The following is a 20,364-nucleotide window of genomic DNA, read 5'->3' as shown; positions in this document are numbered from 1 at the left end:
CTAGTTCATTCAGGTTTGATGGCTTCTGAGCATGGACAGCTCTCTTTAACTCACACCACAGATTTTCAATAATATTCAGGTCTGGGGACTGAGATGGTCATTACAGAACGTTGTACTTGTTCCTCTGCATGAATGCCTTGGTGGATTTTGAGCAGTGTTTCGGGTCCTTGTCTTGTTGAAAGATCCAGCCCCGGCGCAGCTTCAACTTTGTCACTGATTCCTCCAGAATCTGCTGATACTGAGTGGAATCCATGTGTCCCTCAACTTTGACAAGATTCCCAGTCCCTGCACTGGCCACACAGCCCCACAGCATGATGGAACCACCACCATATATAACTGTAGGTAGCAGGTGTTTTTCTTGGAATGCTGTATTCTTTTTCCTCCATGCATAACGCCCCTTGTTATGCCCAAATAACTCAATTTTAGTTTCATCAGTCCACAGCACCTTATTCCAGAATGAAGCTGGCTTGTCCAAATGTGCTTTAGCAAACCTCAAGTGGCTCTGTTTGTGCTGTGGGCGGAGAAAAGGCTTCCTCTGCATCACTATCAATTACAGCATCTCCTTGTGTAAAGTGCGCCGAATGGTTGAATGATGCACAGTGAATCCATCTGCTGCAAGATGATGTTGTAGGTCTTTGGTGTTGGTCTGTGGGTTGACTCTGACTGTTCTCACCATTTGTCACTTCTGTCCATCCCAGATTTTTCTTGGTCTGCCACTTCGAGCCTTAACTTGAACTGAGCCTGTGTCTTCCATTGTCTCAATATGTTCCTAACTGTGGAAACAGCTTAAATCTCTGAGACAGCTTTCTGTATCCTTCCCCTAAACCATGCTGGTGAACAATCTTTGTCTTCAGGTCATTTCAGAGTTGTTTTGAGACCCCCATGTTGCTAAAAGAGGAGGGAAAGTTACAGTTGACCCCCTTAAATACTCTTTCTCATTATTGGATTCACCTGTGTATGTAGATCAGGGGTCACTGAGGTTACCAAGCCAATTTGAGTTCCAATAATTAGTTCTAAAGTTTTGGGAATCAATAAAATGACAACAGTGCCCAAATTTATGCACCTGTCTGATTTTGTTTAAACAATTATTGCACACTTTCTGTAAATCCAATGAACTTCATTTCACTTCTCAAATATCACTTTTTATTGTAACAAACAACGATTTATACAGGAAAATAATGACTATTAATGAGGTTGCCCAAACTTTTGCATCCCACTGTATATCGGATTGGTCCATCCCTACTCACCAGCAATAAAAACTAAAGTTAAACTGCAACACCCCAACATCTCAAATACCACATCATCATATACTATTTTAGGTCCTTTTCCACTGGCCGGCTTGCAGTCCAGACCTGTCATAGCTAATATAGATAGATAAAATAGATAACTCTTTATTGTCATTGTACAGTCATACCTAATACAATAGTAAATGAAATTGGAACCTGTCCCGCATCTGCACTACACACTATAGGTAGGGCTGGTATGGCAGTGAAGTTAAACCCTACATGCCATTGCTTTTAGGTGGCATGCAGAACAGGTTCAATCTGTAAGGAAGCTGACGTGTTAGCATATCATGTGACACGCTAGTGAAAAACTAAAGTGAAAGTATTTTAGAAGAAGCTTAATATGGAGCACAGACAGATACACGGGTGGTAAGACAATATTTACTTCGCTGTTTCAGTGTTAACTTCAACTTTATATAGGTTTTGTTGAATCTGTTATTGGCAGCAGTAAAATTATGGTGATTTATACTTCTGAAAATAACAAAGCTTTTCACTTAATCTTTATATTGTTTAAATCTAGTTTGAATAACATGGATACTTGTAAACTATAATGAAAACAAGAATAGTTTTAAGAGACACATAAGACTAATCTACTTTATTTTAGAACATCTTGATTTTTGGATTAGTATTTATTAGTACCGTTTTGGTATTATTATTAGTAGTAGTAGTAGTAGTAGTATTAGGCACTTATGGATTTTTTGTTTTGTTTTTCAGACTACCAACAGCAAGGACTGACACAGCCTTTCTTGTTTGTGTGCTTCTTTTTGTAGTTTTTCCATATTTGTTGGAATTGGTCCAAAGGTGCTGAAAGGTTAAAGAGGAACAATGACCAATAGACTACCTGCTTGTGTGTCTATTCCATTAAGCAAACTGTGTGAAGCTGCCAGGGCATTTATTAAAAACTGTAATCATTTTGAAGAAAGAGCACAAGCCATTGGCCATGAACTTCAAGAGCTATCTGATGAATATAAAAAGATGGAAACTGAAACTACATGTAAAAATAGGATTGGGGACGCCCTTAAAGGATTGGGATATGTAGCTGCTTTAGTTACAGCGTTTGGAGTAGGATTTTCAGTTTCACGTGTAGGAGATGAAAAAGCGCTCGCTGCAGGAGGTTTAGTCTTACTTTCATTATCTGCTGCTGCTGCTGCTGCTGCAGTCGAAACTGGAGACTCAACTGTTTTGAATGCAAATGTAAAGAAGGCACTCACACAGCAGGACACGATGAAAAGTTTGAAAGCTTTGGTTGAAGAATTCATGACCATTATTGGAGCACAGAGGACCATCCTGGATGATATCATCACATTCTCAGATGAACTGAATGAAAACTCCTCCATTGTAAGCACAAAAGCTGGAGCACAAGCAAAAAGAACTCTTTCAGACATTAAAAAGTTTCAGGGACTTCAAAACAAAATGAACGAACTGACAGAGGATGTAAAGGCCGCACATCTTATAGCTGAGTCAGCCCGGCAGTGTGAGAAAACTCTCACTAAGCTTTTAAAAATGAGGAATGAACTCAAAGAGTTTGAGCAAAATTAGTATGAAGTACTTTAATAATAATAATAATGGATTGGATTTATATAGCGCTTTTCAAGGCACCCAAAGCGCTTTACAATACCACTATTCAATACCACTATACTTTGATACCTTTTTTCACTGGGGAACTTTAATGTGCAGTACATGCAGTTGATGATGTGCAAGACTAAGACAATATGCAAAGATCAGTCTCATGATATAATGGGTCAATCTATAAAGCAGCTGCTTAAAGTACAAGAACAGTTGCAACTTAATTTCGTACCTAAAATTATTATTAACTGTTATTTTTAAACTGTTTGTTTCAATTTTTGTTAAAAATGCAAGGTTGTACTGTTAATTTCAATCATCTGTACGACCAAAGAAAAACCTGAAAGAAAAAGAAATAATGAAGTATGTAGGACATAAACACCCATATTGTGCTGATGACGCCATCTTTTTAATCTTATGGTTTTCAAACTGCAGGTCTGAAGTCTAGTTCATGAAAAGCTCTTTACTCTTTCCTAGTCTTTCCTATCCCTCAAAGGAAATCTAAATTAGCACTGGAAATTAACACTGGTCTGACAGCCTATTGGCCTTTAAATCACTTGCTGAAAGGCAGAACTTATTAGCATTGAGGCAATCAGACGAATGAGATATTTAGCATTCTTAGCTGACTTCACCACCAGCTTACATATATGCTCAAAATGGTAAATAATGGTTCTTAGTGGTGTAGATAGTGATGCGTATTTCTGCTCAGTCAATAATGCATTCACTGACGTATTATGTTGTATCATGACGTATCTTGCTGTAATCAGTAGTTGCTTTTTTTGGTGTCTCTTTACTGCAATAAAACTTGAAGCACAAATAAACTTTATCTGAAAAAACAATAACTGTGAGTATATCCTAAAAGCTCCTTTGGGTCAGGGACCTGTTTCACCAAGGTAATTTTTAACCTGACGTCTAATTCACTCACAAACTGCAGATATCTACTTCTTTAATGTTTTCCTTTCTGTCTCTTTAGAAATGTAACGAATTAAAAATTTCAATATTTCATGTTGCAAATTCAAGGAGACAGGCTCTAAGGTATGTCCGTATCACAGTGGTTCAGAGGGTAGTGCTATCAACTCACACTGAGGTTATTGTAAGCACAATATCAGTTATAGTAACAACTGTTCACCTGTTTAGTAATATATAGAAAACCAACACATTTATGAACTACACTGACTCTACATAAGGCCACTCTTGCAGCCATACTGATTACTCATGGTTAGGCTGATCAGGGATCAGATGAAAGCTGTGCCAGCTCTGGTGATGATCATTATCATGTGTGAAATATTGCTTCCTTTTTTTGTCTTTTCTGCATTTGTGTAAGATGAAGTGTAAAGACAGATACTTTTTGGGAGAGGTAAGGTTCTATTAAAAGGCCTGCAATTCATACCATCACAAATCACATATAAATGACAACATTAGTTATGGAGAGAATGAACACCCTGAAAAGGACAGCTAGCTGTTCTTGTTTGTGGTCACGGGCAATATGGATACACTTTTCAAAATAAAAAAGAAGAGAAAGAAAAAACATCAGATTGTAGCAGAGTTCGACATCCTTGTCATGTGTTTCCACTTGTGCTGTGACTGTATTCCTCTTCATTAGTCAGTCAAACAGAGGTGCAGCAGCACTGGGAAGCAAATGCCTTCCATGTGTCTCTAATTGCCTCAGTAGAGGTATTTAACACAAGGTGAAGCCATTAACACATGGACACACTTGTCAGATGTGGAGCCAGGCGGCTCTGGGTGAAAGAGAAGACAAGAGCACATAAAAGCTAATGCAAAATCCACAATGTCCATCTAAGGAACCTGAGTGATTGCTGGCCAGAATGCTGTGCATCAATTCAGGGCAATTCAGGAAAAGCAAATATAAGAGTGAAGCACTACATTTGTTTGTTTATCCACTGCAACCTAAGACTTTGATGAGTCTGAAAAAGTAAAATCTGAAACCAAAGAATTTTTTTCAATAAGGTTCTTTAAAACAAAAAGTGTTCTTATAAAATAATATCTAAACTTTAAAAAATTGTGTATGAAACCATGCGCCCATACTTTCACCTCATGTAAACAAAGCGCATGGTTTACCATGTTTTAGGTAATAGCTCCACCTGGTGTTTAACTGGAAACACTGCATCATCCAGGAAAACAACTGATTATATACACTGAACAAAAATATAAACGCAACACTTTTGTTTTTGCTCCCATTCCCCATGGGATGGACGTAGAGACCTAAAATTCATTCCAGATACACAATATAACCATCCCTCCCAAACAGTGGTCACAAATCAGTCCAAATGTGTGGTAGTGGGCACATCTGCTATATTGAGATAATCCATCCCACCTCACAGGTGTGCCACATCAGGATGCTGATCTGACATCATGAGTAGTGCACAGGTGTACCTCAGACTGCCCACAACAAAAGGCCACCCTGGAATGTGCAGTTTTGTCTCACAGCAAAATGCCACAGATGCCACAAGCAATGAGGGAGCGTGCAATTGGCATGCTGACAGCAGGAATGTCAACCAGATCTGTCGCCCGTGCATTGAATGTTCATTTCTCAACCATAAGCCGTCTCCACAGGCGTTTCAGAGAATATGGCAGCACATCCAACCGGCCTCACAACCGCAGACCTCGTGTAACCACACCAGCCCAGGACCTCCACATCCAGCAGGTTCACCTCCAAGATCGTCTGAGACCAGCCACCCAGACAGCTGCTGGAACAATTGGTTTGCACAACCAAACAATTTCTGCACAAACTGTCAGAAACCGTCTCAGGGACGCTCAACTGCATGCCCGTCGTCCTCATCGGGGTCTTGACCTGACTCCAGCTCGTCGCCGTAACAGACTTGTGTGGGCAAATGCTCACATTCGATGGCGTCTGGCACGTTGGAGAGGTGTGCGCTTCACGGATGAATCATGGTTCACATTGTTCAGGGCAGATGGCAGCTGAGAATGTCCCAGTTCTTGCATGGCCAGCATACTCACCGGACATGTCACCCATTGAGCATGTTCGGGATGTGCTTGACCGGCGTATACGACAGCGTGTACCAGTTCCCACGAATATCCAACAACCTCGCACAGCCATTGAAGTGGAGTGGACCAACATTCCACAGGCCACAATTGACAATCTGATAGACTCCATGCGACGATGTGTTGCACTGCATGAGGAAAATGGTGGTCACACCAGATACTGACCGGTTCTGGGTCCCCAGACCCCCAATAGCGCAAAAAACTGCACATTCCAGGGTGGCCTTTTGTTGTGGGCAGTCTGAGGTACACCTGTGCACTACTCATGATGTCAGATCAGCATCCTGATGTGGCACACCTGTGAGGTGGGATGGATTATCTCAATATAGCAGATGTGCCCACTACCACACATTTGGACTGATTTGTGACCACTGTTTGGGAGGGATGGTTATATTGTGTATCTGGAATGAATTTTAGGTCTCTACGTCCATCCCATGGGGAATGGGAGCAAAAACAAAAGTGTTGCGTTTATATTTTTGTTCAGTGTGTAAGAAACAGAATAGAGGCTGTAAACTCAAGATTAAAGTGTGAATTATCAGAGTAAAGTAAACATGATCAGTCTTGAACACATAGTAGCACGAGGGTAAAAATTAAAAGTGTAAAGATCGTTCAGTTTAATTCATTTTCATGGTACTGATACTGTGCTGGTTAAAGGGGACACAGAGCTGCTGTACCTTTGTTTAGTCACTCACTTTAATATGATACTGATGAAATTGTTTACAGAAGGAGGGTTTGGCTTTTAGAGATACAGGACAACAGAAGATTTCATAGCTGAGGAAGTTTGTCGCTGTAGCAATGTAGGGAAATCACATCACAAACTGTAGGACTGCCCCAGGGAATGTTGGTATGTTGAAACGTATGGATAACACAGCGGGAGATTATTATAACTCCTGTAAATTGATGGCTTTGTCATCATTTTTGCTGCCAGCAGGGGGCAGTGTGGCACAGACCCTCCCTAAACAGACAGTAGCTTCACTCTGCAATGAACTGAAGTCGACTGCCGTCTGTCTCTTGATTGTACAGGTTTGTGACAAAAGTTATAACATAGAAGTTGATATATCCACTGGTCGGCATGTTTATTAAAGTTAAAAATGTTTTTTTGTGTGAAGAAATTGTATAAATGTGTGGTTTGGTGGGAAAGGTGGATTTGCTTTTGACTAAAGGCTGTGATGGTTCCATATTTGATACTGGCTCCTGAACGGGCTCAAAATATCCAACGTGAGAACAGGACACTGATCAGCATCTGTTGGAGAGTCTGATTAAACACTGCACTTAGTCAGTGCTTGACAGCCTCGGATGTTCTCTGTCACCACTTCTTTCACACCTGTCTCTCGAAGAGCTTCTCCAGAGACACCTGCAGTGATACACAGCACCTCCTCGTCCTTCACTAGAGGCTTTCGTCACACAGGGTGGCTACAGCTTTGTACCAAAATGTCACCACACAGGAACCAACAAAGTCGGCAAGATCCACCCTGAAATTTTGAAACAGCTTGGATCCAGACACCTTCAGCATTGTGAACTGGTATGGCTGTTTCCTTGACAGGGACCATGCTTAAATTTTGAACTACTTGATCAAAGCCTTTGTGACTACATACAAGACTGCAACCAAGGTCTCCCCATAACAGAGATGAGGCTGATTTTATAGCAGCTAGTAAATGCTCTGTCACATCTGAGTTCCACAGGAATACTGCATGTTGATCTCAAAGACATGGACTGCCGTTACTGCCTCCATAAATTCAAAGTTACTGACATTAGTCTGGCATGTCCCATCTCTTCAGTGATTCCTGGTGTCTGTATGGAAATTGTCTGAAGCATGGCACCAGAGGTTATGCTCCACATTTCATTTAATGAACCCATTGATACGTGGTCTCTGGGCCCTGGTAGCTGTGGAGCTGGCTCTATCAGCTCTACCCTGGAAATATGGATTATTGTCTCTTCAAGTTCATCTTGACTGACTGTGGTACTAATACTGAATACTGTTTCTTTACAAGAAAACTAAATGAAGAGCACTCGAGATTTAAATCATAAGAGCAATTTGAATATGAGATGAGGATTCCAACCACATAAAACCAAATGCTTAAAGCTTAAGGATCTTGATGAACTCGAACAGTTAATGAAGGTGAGAACAGGAAGCCACAGTGATCAGCATTTGTTGGTGAGTCTAATTTAAAGGATGCTGAGCTTGAATGCAAACCAGTGCATCACACCCAGCCAGTTCTCCAGCTTCCCTTCTTCCCCAGCCTCTCTAAGAGTTCCCTAGAGACACCTGCACTGAAAAGAAGAGCACATAGGACCAAAACCTTGTGGTTTCTCATCAGGTTTCCTGCTGGTAAACAAAAAGACCACACAACATCGACTGCAGTGTCCATCATCTGGCTGTATACCTGAATACTGCACTGATTACACTGTCTTACTGTTTTACTATTAGTATTTTAATTAAAAATGAATTACCAGATTACTCCAACAAATATCACTATGGGGTTTGTTTTGTTGTGCTGTTGTGTTTTGTTTTGTTTTTTCACTTTCCCCTCACCCGCTCTAACGGTCACGGCAGATGGCTGGCCCTCCCTGATTTCAGCCTGTCCTGCCTGACATCTTTTGCAAATTATGATATGAACACACTGTTGTGCCAGTCATTAGTTTATCCAAGACAACCTCTAGATTGTCTACAAGCTGAGGCCACACATTTCTGATAACAAATATGTGCCCACCCAAGAAAGAGAGACACCAAGATGAAGGATAAGAGCCCCAGAGAACCAGAAGCAAGCGACGCGTACTCCTTCATAGGCTGGCTATCCTGGCATGAGCCGAGAACAAGGTGCCAGGCATCTGGGCCACCCAACAGTTAGGTTTAAGTCATGTTAAATAAAACAATGAGCATCAACCAATTGTTGTTTTTGATTCTTCAAAAAAACATGCAAGGGCCTTGACAACTAGCCTGTAGAAACTGAACGGTCACTTATAGAATTAGATGATTTTGGGTACACAAAGAATTCTGTAGTGTTGTAATATTGTAGGTTGCTTAACTTAAAGTTTAAATTGCCTTGAGGTAACAGCTGTTAGGATTTATACATGCAAACTGTAATACTTCCACACAATGCTTTGCTAGTTCTTTTAAACTGCGTGTGATTATGAGGTATTTTATAGCAGAAAACACTTATGATAAGATACTATGTGATAATATTATATGAAGATTATATAAAAATATTCAAAGAGATACGTCAGATGTGATACAGTTACATCACATAGATGTCAAAAAACTGCCAAAAAAAGACTGCTTATCTTTTAGATCTCTTCTCACCAGTACATTGCTAACATAGGTGGTTAATATAAAGTGGACTACAAGGCCCTGTCCACGTACAGGGGTGCTTTTTAAGCTTTAACTGTTTCTACTCTTCGTGCACACGTATACGACATTTTAGGTCGCTGAAAACAAAGGTTTTGGAAAAGTTCCTTATAGTGTATACATTTTAACAAACTCCATATCTGTGTTTGCATGTGGACAAGGAAAATACAAAAACAGTTGTCTTGCAATGTCAAGGATTTGGAGTCAGACTGTGTGTTATTGTGGCTTTTAATTTTTTCTTTGAATTGTTCTTTTTCCAGGTTTGAACGATTGTATAACATGTTTCTTTAATGACTTTAAAAACAAGAATTGGGTGAAGAAGTTCACATTTATTTTGGATTTTCTCTAAGCCACAGAATGCTAAGTGTATGGATGTTTGACAGTTTCGCTGAACAGAATTGGCAGAATTAATTTAAACTCTTGGGGTTTGCGGTATGGACCCTGCTTTTAAGCAGTCCCATAATTTTAAAAAACAATTGAGACCCAGGATGTGGAGGAAACAACTAACAAACAAAACAATAAAAAATTCAGAAGACTCCAAAATAATTAGTTCAAACAACTGCACATAAGTATATGTTTTTCTGATGTGTCACTACTTTGCCAAAGTTGGTAAGAAGAACAGGAGAGGTTTTTATTTTGTTTTCTCCCTCTGCCAAGTGTCTGATCCACACTCCCGTCCAGTGGGTGGCGATAATGAATCTTTAAACTTCTTTGCTAAGTGCAAGCAGACCCAAAAGACGAAGGAGAAGGCTTGGAAACCTTCCAATCATTTTTGACAGTTACCAATCAGCCAACAGCTGGTTAACTTAGTTTAGCACTGCAAGACTGGAGAAGGGGGCGCAGCTGATTTTGTCCAAAGGTAACTAAATTCACCTGTAAACATAGAAAAGGCTCACAAAACAGTATGTCTCACTGCTTTAGTGCTACCATAACAAAGATTTTTAAGGCTGTTATACATTCCAAGAAATTCCTTGAGCAGGACTAATGATTTTATTTAGGCTTGTCCTCGTCATGAAGGTGCCAGGCAGCAGAAACTTCAAAAGAAGTCACTGCTGCAGGCCAAGAAACGGATAGAAACACAACTTCTGTTGAACTACAGAGGCTTTTCTTTGTACCAGAGCAAATGGTGTGAAGGTTACATGATGTTTGGTCACAAAGCCCAGCGGCTTTCCTGGAGGCCTGTTTCAGACTGAGCCTGGTTACCTGTTTTCGCCTGACTTTACACTAAACTAGCTGGAGTTTCAAATTCAAATGTCAGATATTAGAATTACCTCTAGTCTGCAAATCTAAGACAGGAACGTGAAGTCCAGATGTCAAAATAAGGTCTTTAGCATCTATCAGTAACAAACACTGGGTGGAATCGCAAAACAGATCATTTATATCAGTGCTGAACGTTTTTCATGATCAACAAGGTTTGCATTTACAGGTTTGCATGTACTTCACTGAAAAGATGGCTTTGTAAGTTGATTATTTCAGAAAACATTTCTTTATGTGAAAGAAAGGGTGGCTGTGGCTCAGGTGGTCGAGCAGATCAGCTACTGATCGGAAGGTTGGTGGTTCAATCCTTGGCTTCCCCAGTCTGTATGCCAAATATCCTTGGGCAAGATACTAACCCCAAGTTGCCCTCCAATGCGTTCATTGGAGTATGAATGTGTGTGAATGTAGTTTAGGTTTCACTTGAGCTTAGAAGTGCTTGTGTGAATGTTGTTTGGACTCCGGGAGAGAAGAAAAGCGCTATATAAGAATCAGTCCATTTACCATCTTTCCTGAACTGCTTATGAGAACATCGGCCTTGCTTTAAATCAGTGTAAACGTCCAAGGGTATCCTAGTCTCACAAGCTTTTACATATACAGCGCACATGTCTAGAACAACAGAATTTTTAGAGAGGGGACTTTTTCTTGGGCATTAAGCACTCAGTACACTGCTCCATACCCTGACAAGACAGAAAAGTGGTTTCCATAGTTCCTATTTTAGTGTAAATTTTAAAGCAATTTATCTTTTTTTCTTCTTCCTCCTCCTTAGGTTTATTAATAGCATTTGAATAGTTCAATTAACTGTTGTTTCCAAATTATTTTGGGATTCTGTGTAAAATGCAGATTAAAACAGAATTCAATCGTTTGCAAATAATTTACATGATATGTTTAACTGAAAATATTACAAAGAAAACAGAAGCAGGAGTTACAGCAGTTAGTTTACCAATCAGAAGCTTGAATGAGTCGATCGATGGTCCCTCAAAGTCTGTATATCAACAACATACAGACAAGACAACTGATCGAAAAGCCAAACCAGTGATTATTCTGAGTAAGTAAGAAGAAAGACATAAAGTAAAGGCATAATGAGGCTTGTAGTAGAAAGTGCCTTCAGTGTGCAATTAGAATAGAAAACCAGTACCAGTTCATTTTCCATGTTTAGATCATGTAGTTGTGTGTTGTTGTTGTTTTTTTTTAGTTGTTGTTTTTTAAGTGATGTTAAGCCAACATTGTACTATTATAAGAGAGGATTTTGCCCACTAGGGGAAAGAAAAAAATTACCCTGACTTTTTTATTTTCCAAAGACTTGAAGGGGAAAAAGTCAAAGTTCTTTCTCTACTCTCAGAATTCTGACTTTTTTTTTATGCATTTTGTCTTTTTTCTCCTCATCATCTTGTTTATTTGTTGTTGTTTTTTTAATTCTCAGAATATAGATTTTTTTGTTTGTTTGGGGTTTTTTTTTTATCACGCTGATCACTCCATCTTCTCCTGTGTTGGAGACACACAGCAAATATGAGCCTCATTTTTTGAGGGTGATTTTTGATTGGTCAGACCACGGGCCGGTTGAGTTTGATCCCAGAGAAGGTGATAGTTTTGCTGAGTCTTATTTGTATGTCTGTATTGTTTTAAATTGCATCTGTGACTGTGGAGAAAAACTTACTTTAACACGCTGCTCGGTAGATAAGCCGTATGCCCCAGCGCGCAAAAAGCGAGCGCTTAATGCTCTAACAGCGCCGCTTTTTCTGCTGCCTTTATGGATTCTGGAATAATGAACTCCAACTGTAAAAGTGTTGAGGACCTTTCGGACATTCTTCATTCCTCCTGCACTGATATCTTGGACTCTATTGCTCCGGTCGGGACTGCGCGCTAAGCATTTATCAGAGCCATGGTTGAACGAACATACGCGACTGCAGACGCGCCGAAAGGAGATGGAAAAAGGACAGATTGCACGTTTCCCTACAGATTTTAAGGACTCGTCTTTCTGCTCACCAAGAAGCTGTAAAAACTGCAAAGACACAGTTTGTCTCAAACTTAGTGTCAGTAAACAGTCACAGGCCTCAGGTACTTTTTAATGTCCTTAATCGCTTTCTTGGTTCATGTGATAATGCCGGAGCCATTCCTCCACCAAGTATTTGCAATGATTTTTTAGCTTTTTTTTAATGACAAGATTCTATCGATTAGGGCTCTTGTCTCGTCGTCCGCTGCTTCAGATCCGAGTCTTTCTCCTATGTGCTCTTAGAGCAGTTTGATCCTGTCTCCCTTAATGACTTGACTGCGGTAGTTAGTAACCTAAGATCATCACACTGCCCCTCCGATTGTCTCCCTCCAAGTTTGCTTAAAAGCACTTTTAATACTGTTGGGCCTTTTATCCTGAGATTAATTAATACGTCCCTTGCTACAGGCTGCGTCCCATCATGCTTTAAACAAGGTATAGTTCAGCCTCTTCTTAAAAAAAAAAAAAACCTCGACCCAACTGTTCTGTCCAATTACAGGCCAATCTCAAAGCTTCCTTTTCTGTCTAAAGTTTTGGAGAAAGTGGTCTACTTACAGTTGCAGGCCCACCTTGACTTTAATATGATCTCTGAAAATTTTTAAGTTTTAAATCACTTCATAGCACTGAGACGGCACTTTTAAAGATTTTTAACGATATTCTTTTAACTCTGGACTCTGGCAGCCCTGCTGCCCTTTTATTGTTGGACTTGTCAGCAGCTTTTGACACGGTCGACCATGACATCCTGTTATCACGGCTAGAATTTCATGCTGGCCTAAAAGGATCTGCCCTACAGTGGTTTTGGTCCTACTTGTCAGAAAGGTCTTTTCATGTCAATACGGGCCCCCACAACTCCAAAATAGCCCTTCTTAAATACAGTGTACCTCAAGGCTCTATTTTGGGTCCTGCCCTGTTCGCACTCTATCTGTTGCCATTGGGCTCCATCTTCTCGCGGTACAGCATTTCATTTCAATGTTTTGCTGATGATTTGCAAGTTTATCTACCTTTAAAAGCAGGGTCAGACCATCCCCAGCTCTTATTACGCTGCCTTGACGATGACAAACAGTGGTTGGCATAAAAATCCTCGGTGTCTACTTTGATGGTTCTTTTAAATTGAATAAGCAGGTGAGTGCAGAAGTTCAGTCCTGCTTCTTTCAGTTAAGACAGCTAGCCAAGGTAAAGCCATACCTCCCGGCTAACGTCTTTGAACGTGTTATTCACCTTTTCCTTACTTGCAGATTGAACTACTGCAATTCATTGTATTATGGTCTAGATCAGGCCACCATCCATCGTCTTCAGATGGTTCAAAATGCAGCTGCTCGCCTGCTAACTGGTACCAAACGGAGAGAGCATATAACCCCAGTTTTAGCTTCTTTACACTGGCTTCCTGTCTCTTATGGGATCCAATTTAAACTTTTACTTTTTGTTTTTAAGTCACTTAACGCCCGAGCTCCTCCTTACCTATCTGAGCTCCTCTCTGCTTATGCTCCAGGAAAAACCATGACGTGTAGCCCAAAATTAATGCAGTCCATCCCACGGACTTATCTCAAATCTCGTGGTGATAGATCCTTCTCTGTGGCAGGTCCCAGACTTTGGAATAGTCTCCCCCTAAATATTAGATCTGCACAAACACTTGAGCAATTTAAATCATTACTAAAGACACATTTTTATGCCCTGGCTTTTGACACACTATGGCCCAAGCATTTTGGTCTTATTGGAAATAGTTTTAGTTATTGTTTTAATTCTTTCATTGTCCTATTATTGTTTTATATTGTTATTACTGGATTACATTGTTGCTTCTTAATGCCATTTTTATATTTTTAAGCACTTTGTGCAGCATCGGCTGTTTGAAATGTGCTATATAAATAAACTTGACCTTGACCTTTCTTTGAAATTTTAAGATTACAGCCATTGCTCCTATTACACCACCCTACCTTACATTCTGAAAGATTGAGCTTCTCTGGGAGGCTCTTTTAATACTATCCTGCTCCCTTCAGGGCTCGCCACAGAAGATCATCTGCCTCCATCTCACCCTAGCATTCTTTTCTGTCACACCAGCCCTCTCCATATCCTCCTTCACTACATCCACAAATATTCTCTCAGATCTTCCTCTTTTCCTCCTGCCTGGCAGCTCAATATTCAGCATCCCTTGTCCAATATGTGACTAACCCTCCTCTACACATGTCCAAACCATCTCAACCTTGCCGCTCTAACCCTCTGATGTATATATATTTCCTCTTTCACCTCAATTTTTTTTGTCAGTGCTGCCATCTCCAAGGTAGTAATGAAACTAACTAGTTATGCAATCTACAGCTTTTCAGTTATGTTTATTGCATTCAGGTTTTTACACACCTGTCTAGCCCTTTGGAAACAAGGTTGTATATCCAAACATGAATTTTGCCTTTTTATAGAAAGCAGTTTAAAAAGAAGTCAAAGCAGTTGAGTTAAATCCAAGTCTTGTTTTAGTAAATCCAATCATTTGATCCTCTTTGTTGCCTGGCTTTTTGCTTTTTTTGCTTTTGTCTGTTTTCAGGCTTATCTGACTGGGTGGCTACTCAGTGATACGTTTTCTTTCATTGTCTTAAATGTGAGTAATGAGGGGGATCATCATTCCCGTGTAATGGTCGTAGATTTGATTAACAACGGGAGAGGAGATTGAGCCATCGATCAGCGTGACGAACCCGAGAGTTTGATCCCTTTTGTTGTACTTGATTGATCAGAGGTCAGCGGGGATTCGCCCTAATTGAGGAATAAACACGTCACGCTGTTAACTCTGAGTCACTGTCCAAACACTGGCAGAGTTTTTTGTGAAAACGTCCGCGTTAACAGGCAGCTTTTGAAAACGCGCTTCATTTGCGTCACGGCTCGGTTGTTCGTTTGCTCTCCAGCGACTGGCCTCATACTGATAACGCATGACGTGGGACAAAGGTGACAAGACATCATGATCGGATAATTTTATTTGGTCCAGCGAATAAAACGGTGGCACCGAAGGGCGAGGGGTGTAATACTAAATACGTGAAAGTTATTCTCTTCAATACATTTGAACGTATTTTAACACATGCGGTCAATCTGTCGTAAAACGTGCATAACAGCATGTCTGAATTAACTTTTCAAATGAACAGGAGCGTCTTGTAAACTACAGTAAGCCGGACAAATTAGTGGTGTGTTTATTTTTCTTTACAGCTGGATCTCTGCTCGTTTCCACCCATACTTTTGTGTATTTGTTTTTTTTTTTTTGTGTGTGTGTGTTTTGTCATCAGTCATGGTCCAATCACCTCTTACTGTTTGCTAAATACAAGGGCACCCCCTCATTTATTACCTACCCTCACACAGGTGTAGAGCTCAGTCCAGTCTGGAGATGACGGCACGAGCTCCGCGCCTCTGCCTCCTCGCTCTCCTGCTGCTAAGATGCGTCACCCCGCTGGCGATCCCGCAGGACGGTTTGGACGCGACGAAAATGGCCAGGCAGAAGCTGGATCGTCTCTTCTATCTTAAGGATATCCCCAGACCAGCGGTGGCTCCTCAGAAGAAGGCTCCTCAGTTCATGCTGGATCTTTTTAACGTGGTTTCTGTCACGGATGGGACCCCGAAAAGCCAGACGGACATTCTGGAAGGAAACACGGTGCGGAGTTTCAGCGATAAAGGTGAGAAGCAACAGTAGCGGCTGTTCCGCGAGAATATCTTCCAATGAGTTTGCATCTAGGGCGCACAAAAATAAGAAGTAGTATGCGTATAAGTGCGTAAAGACGCAATCGCGCAAGCTATGTGTCTGTTTAAAAGCCTGCGCTTTTCCAGTGTATGGTTTCATCATTTCTCTAAATATTTTTATATTGTTTTGTCGTCTGCAGGACAACCTGGAGAGAGTTTTCACTTCTTCAACTTGTCATCTTTCGGCAGAGATGAGAGAATGATCAAAGCGCAGTTCCGCTGGTTCCGAAAGAAAAGGAAGTTTTATCCCGGAAGCTTTCACACGCCTCATTTCTACAAAGTAAATGCTTCTTGTTTGCTTGCTTTTAAAGACAAATCATTTTCACTTTTTTCTTATATTGTACAGGAAACATTGTGGCAATATTTTGGCGCACTAACTACTAAGTGTACTCGCCCGGTTTCTTTGTCTGCAGCATTTGATAATCGTGGGCCTTTAACAGGGATTCTGACGTTTTTGAAAACAAATAGTGATAGTTTCTGTTTGTTTGTTGGTGGTGGGGTTTTTTCCTCTCTTTTTTTGTCTCCAGGTGGCTCTGTATGAGGTGCTGGAGAACCTTGTGAAGCCATGGCGAGGAAACCTCATCACCTCCAGATTGGTTCCACTATACACACAAGGATGGGAAGTCTTCAATGTCACTCAAATAGTAAAAAAAAATCCATAACTTCATTTTCTTTGTTTAAAATGAATGTTTGAGGCTTGTTGTGAGAAAATAATTCCTTTTAAGTTAAATCATTGGTCATTATTTCAAAAGTCAGATGATCAATTCCAAATAAAAACGTCTCATAATGATGACGATCATGGTTTGTGTTAGATTGGAGGGATGATGTCATGCTTGTTTTAAATGTCAGGTATCCAAGTGGATCCAGAACAGTCAGGAGGACAACGGCATCCTGGTGATGACTACACTTCCTTCCGGTAACTGGCTGGAGTCGGTGTTGCATTCATCTAAACAGAATGTAGAGCTGACAGACACAAGCGCCTACCTGGTCATATTCTCACACGACAAACAGACAGGAGCATCAAACCAGTCATACTTTGGTAAGGTGGTGAGAGAGATGTGGGCATATTGCACAGTGTGACCTTTCCTCTGTTATAACAGTGATTGATTTAGGCAGGCAAGATGATTTTGCCATTTTTAACTTAATAAGAAATTCTAAGCAAATTGCAAGTGGAATATTTGGACTCCTGCAACTCATCTGGGCTTTGGTTTCATGCTTGGTGGGGTTTTTTGTTTGTTTTTGTCTTTTAGACTTGGGCTAATCAAGTCTCAGGGCAGATGATCACCATGAAAGAAAAAAAGTGAGGCATCTACACATCTCATGCTAGTCTGCTTAGCACCAGTTGACCGATCAATACAGTTTGTTCACTTAACCCGTCTCTTGACTGTGTGCTGTTCATGTGGATCCATTTTAATGCAGTTACAGTACGTTATACATAATACGGCTTAGTTTTTATCAGTGAGTAAAGTTCTAGCATTATGTCATTTAAATGCCAAAGTGAGATTCGAGTGAGTTTGAGGACGAGTAAATGGTGATCGTTAGACGACCGGGTCTAATCCTCAGCAGTTTTGTTTTCTGCAGTGGTCAGTATCTATTAAAAGTGGTCCAAAGAAGGAACCAGCGACAGGGTCGTGAGAGATGAAGGCTCACTGATGCACATGGGGAGTGAAGGTTAGCCGGTGTGGTTGATCCAACACATGAGCCACTGTAGCTCAAATTGCTGAAAAATTTAATGCTGGTTTTGTCAGAATACACATGCCATGCTGACCCCTGTCCACCGTCAAAAGCACCAACAATGGGCATGCAAGCATCAGAACTGGAGTATGGTGAATGGAAGAAGGTGGCCCGGTCTGATGAATTACGTTTTTTTTACATCACTTGGATGGCAGGGTGCGTGTGACTCTTACCCAGGGAACCCTATGCTCTATGGGAAGAAGGCAACCCAGCATAGGCAATGTGATGTTTTGTTCTGCTAGGAAGCCTTAGTTTCTGCCATCTGTGTGGATGTTACCTTGACATGTCCCACCTACTTAAGAATTGCTGGAGACCATGTACACTCTTTCATGGAAACAATATTCCCTGATTGCTCTGGTTTCTTTCAGCTGCGTCAAAGCAATAACGGATCAGGAATGGTTTGAGGAGCACAACAACAAGTTTGACCTCAAAATTCCCCAGATATGAATCCAATCGTGTGTCTGAGGTGTGCTGGACAAACTAGTCTAAACCATGGAGGCCACACCTCCATTCTTACAGGACTTAAAAGGATCTGTTGCTAACATGTTGGTGCTGATACCACAGCACACCTTCAGGGGTCTAGTGGCTGTTTTGGTAGCAGACTAACTGACTCAATATTAGGCAGGTGATCGAAATGTAAAAATGGTCATAATTTTCTATCCTAACCTCATCACAGGACAAGCCCAACCTGAACCGGCTGCCCCCGAGCACCGCAGCAGAAGGCCTCGTGCATCTTCCAGTGTCATGCCCCTCGACAGCTCCCAGCACTGCCAGCGCATTTCTCTGTTTGTTGACTTCGAGGAGATCGGCTGGTCGGGCTGGATCATCTCTCCCCGTGGATACAATGCCTATCACTGTACGGGCTCCTGTCCGTTCCCGCTGGGGGTAGGCATCAGGGCGACCAACCACGCCACAGTGCGTTCTATCATGCATGCACTCAAGGTTACTAGCGATGAGGTGGAAGCGCCCTGCTGCGTGCCGGACACGCTCCAGTCTATGAGTCTGTTGTATTTTGACGATGAGGAGAATGTGGTTTTAAAGCAGTATGACGACATGATGGCGTTAAGCTGTGGTTGTCATTAGCTGCCTGTGAGTCTCCTGGATTCTTTAACACTGGTCAACACATGGGCATGAAACAGTGAGGGTTAAGTTCCTGTGTTTTTGATGGTATTCACTGAGGTACTGAAAGAGCTATTTCATAGCTACTTGTTGCTAATCCTTTGACGATGCAAGTCCAATGGCCTGTTGTTGTTCTCCATTTTTTTTAAAATATTGTTTATATAGTTTATATTGTGGCCCAAAGGCCCACTTCAGGTTCTTCTTCTGGAGTGTAATTTGAATGTTTCTGTGACACTGATATGTCCATGTGGTCCGTCCTACAAAATCATTACTTTTTATTTGGAATTAACTTTTACTGTTTCTCAGCAGACTGTGGTAGCTGCCACTAAAATGCTCAAAAATTACAATTAAAGGTGATGTTTTCAAGTATTCATTGTTTTGGTTCAGGAGCACATCAAATTAAAACTATTTTTACATTTAAGCAAAGAACTACTCCAACATTTTAAAGTAACTTATTTTGTAATTGGCTATTTAAAAAAACACATTTGGATAAACTGATTGAAAATGATTTCCAGGGACTATTATTTATTAAGTACCAAATATCAATGTTTTACAAGGGGATTTGGACTGAGTAATGTCAAAAGTTTTTTATATATATATCTTTCAAAAACACAAATACAAAAATTAAAAAAGTGTGATGTACAAAAAAAAAGCTCTGGCTGTTGATTTCAAGGCCAAAAAAAAAAGGACTTTGCAAGTTGTTACAACCTGATTCTGTAATGTAAGAAACAATGTTACATGTTTGTTTTATTAAAAGCAGGGGGGCTATGCTGAATGAACTGGGGGAAATTAAAAGACCCTGCATTGTGTTTTCAAGTTCTTATGGTATTATATTATATTAGAGCACACAGGAAATAAAAGAAGCACATCAGTGCCCAGAAACATTCTTGCTATTGTTCGGTGTCTTAGCATAAATTGGTCAGCAGGTAGGTAGGACAGAGGTGAAGCTGGAAGCTGCTAATGTGCTTAAAAAGAATACAAACTAATATTTGATGCTGTATTTAATAAAACAGTTTTAAAGACAACTGCAGTGTTTTTAAATAAAAATTCTTTAAATTTGCTTTTTTTAAATTCCAGTGTTTTAGAAACAGTCTACTTAAACTGTCAACAGAGAAAAACACTTGATTGCACTGTATGTCCAAAACATTTGTGTATTGTGTTAAAGGGAGTCTACAGAAGCTTGTTTCTGCCACTGGAATAAAAAATGCCATGCGTAAGAATAGAATAGAATGCCTTTATTGTCACTATACAGTTGTACAATGAGATACAGAGCATCTCCTACTCAGTGTAAACATGCTGGGGGGTACAGTTCTGCAGCGCTATGTACATATGGACAGTATTAACATAGG

The 20,364-nt window shown here is 40.6% G+C and overlaps 1 protein-coding gene across 3 annotated transcripts; it reads left to right on the top strand.

The window, feature by feature from the left end:
- Positions 1–9,963: 9,963 nt before the first annotated feature.
- LOC146663113 (bone morphogenetic protein 2-B) lies at positions 9,964–20,188 on the top strand. 3 transcript variants are annotated; one of them, XM_085415213.1, is made up of 6 exons: positions 9,964–10,072; positions 15,788–16,098; positions 16,303–16,442; positions 16,690–16,806; positions 17,012–17,201; positions 18,573–20,188. In XM_085415213.1, the coding sequence occupies exons 2-6, from the start codon at positions 15,813–15,815 to the stop codon at positions 18,977–18,979; spliced, it is 1,140 nt and encodes a 379-aa protein (XP_085271339.1). In that variant the 5' UTR covers positions 9,964–10,072; positions 15,788–15,812; the 3' UTR covers positions 18,980–20,188. The 3 variants fall into 3 exon arrangements, with proteins under 3 accessions (XP_085271339.1, XP_085271340.1, XP_085271341.1); XM_085415214.1 differs by lacking the exon at positions 9,964–10,072 and adding an exon at positions 15,268–15,382; XM_085415215.1 differs by lacking the exon at positions 9,964–10,072 and adding an exon at positions 15,503–15,615.
- The last annotated feature ends 176 nt before the right edge of the window (positions 20,189–20,364 follow it).

Source organism: Rhamphochromis longiceps, linkage group LG8 (genome assembly GCF_057381845.1).
Source record: "Rhamphochromis longiceps isolate RC_006_pf linkage group LG8, R_longiceps_female_GT1.1, whole genome shotgun sequence".
Taxonomy (NCBI): Eukaryota; Metazoa; Chordata; class Actinopteri; order Cichliformes; family Cichlidae; genus Rhamphochromis; species Rhamphochromis longiceps.
The sequence above is the reverse complement of the archived record's forward strand: the minus strand, read 5'-3'. Positions and strand labels throughout refer to the sequence as shown.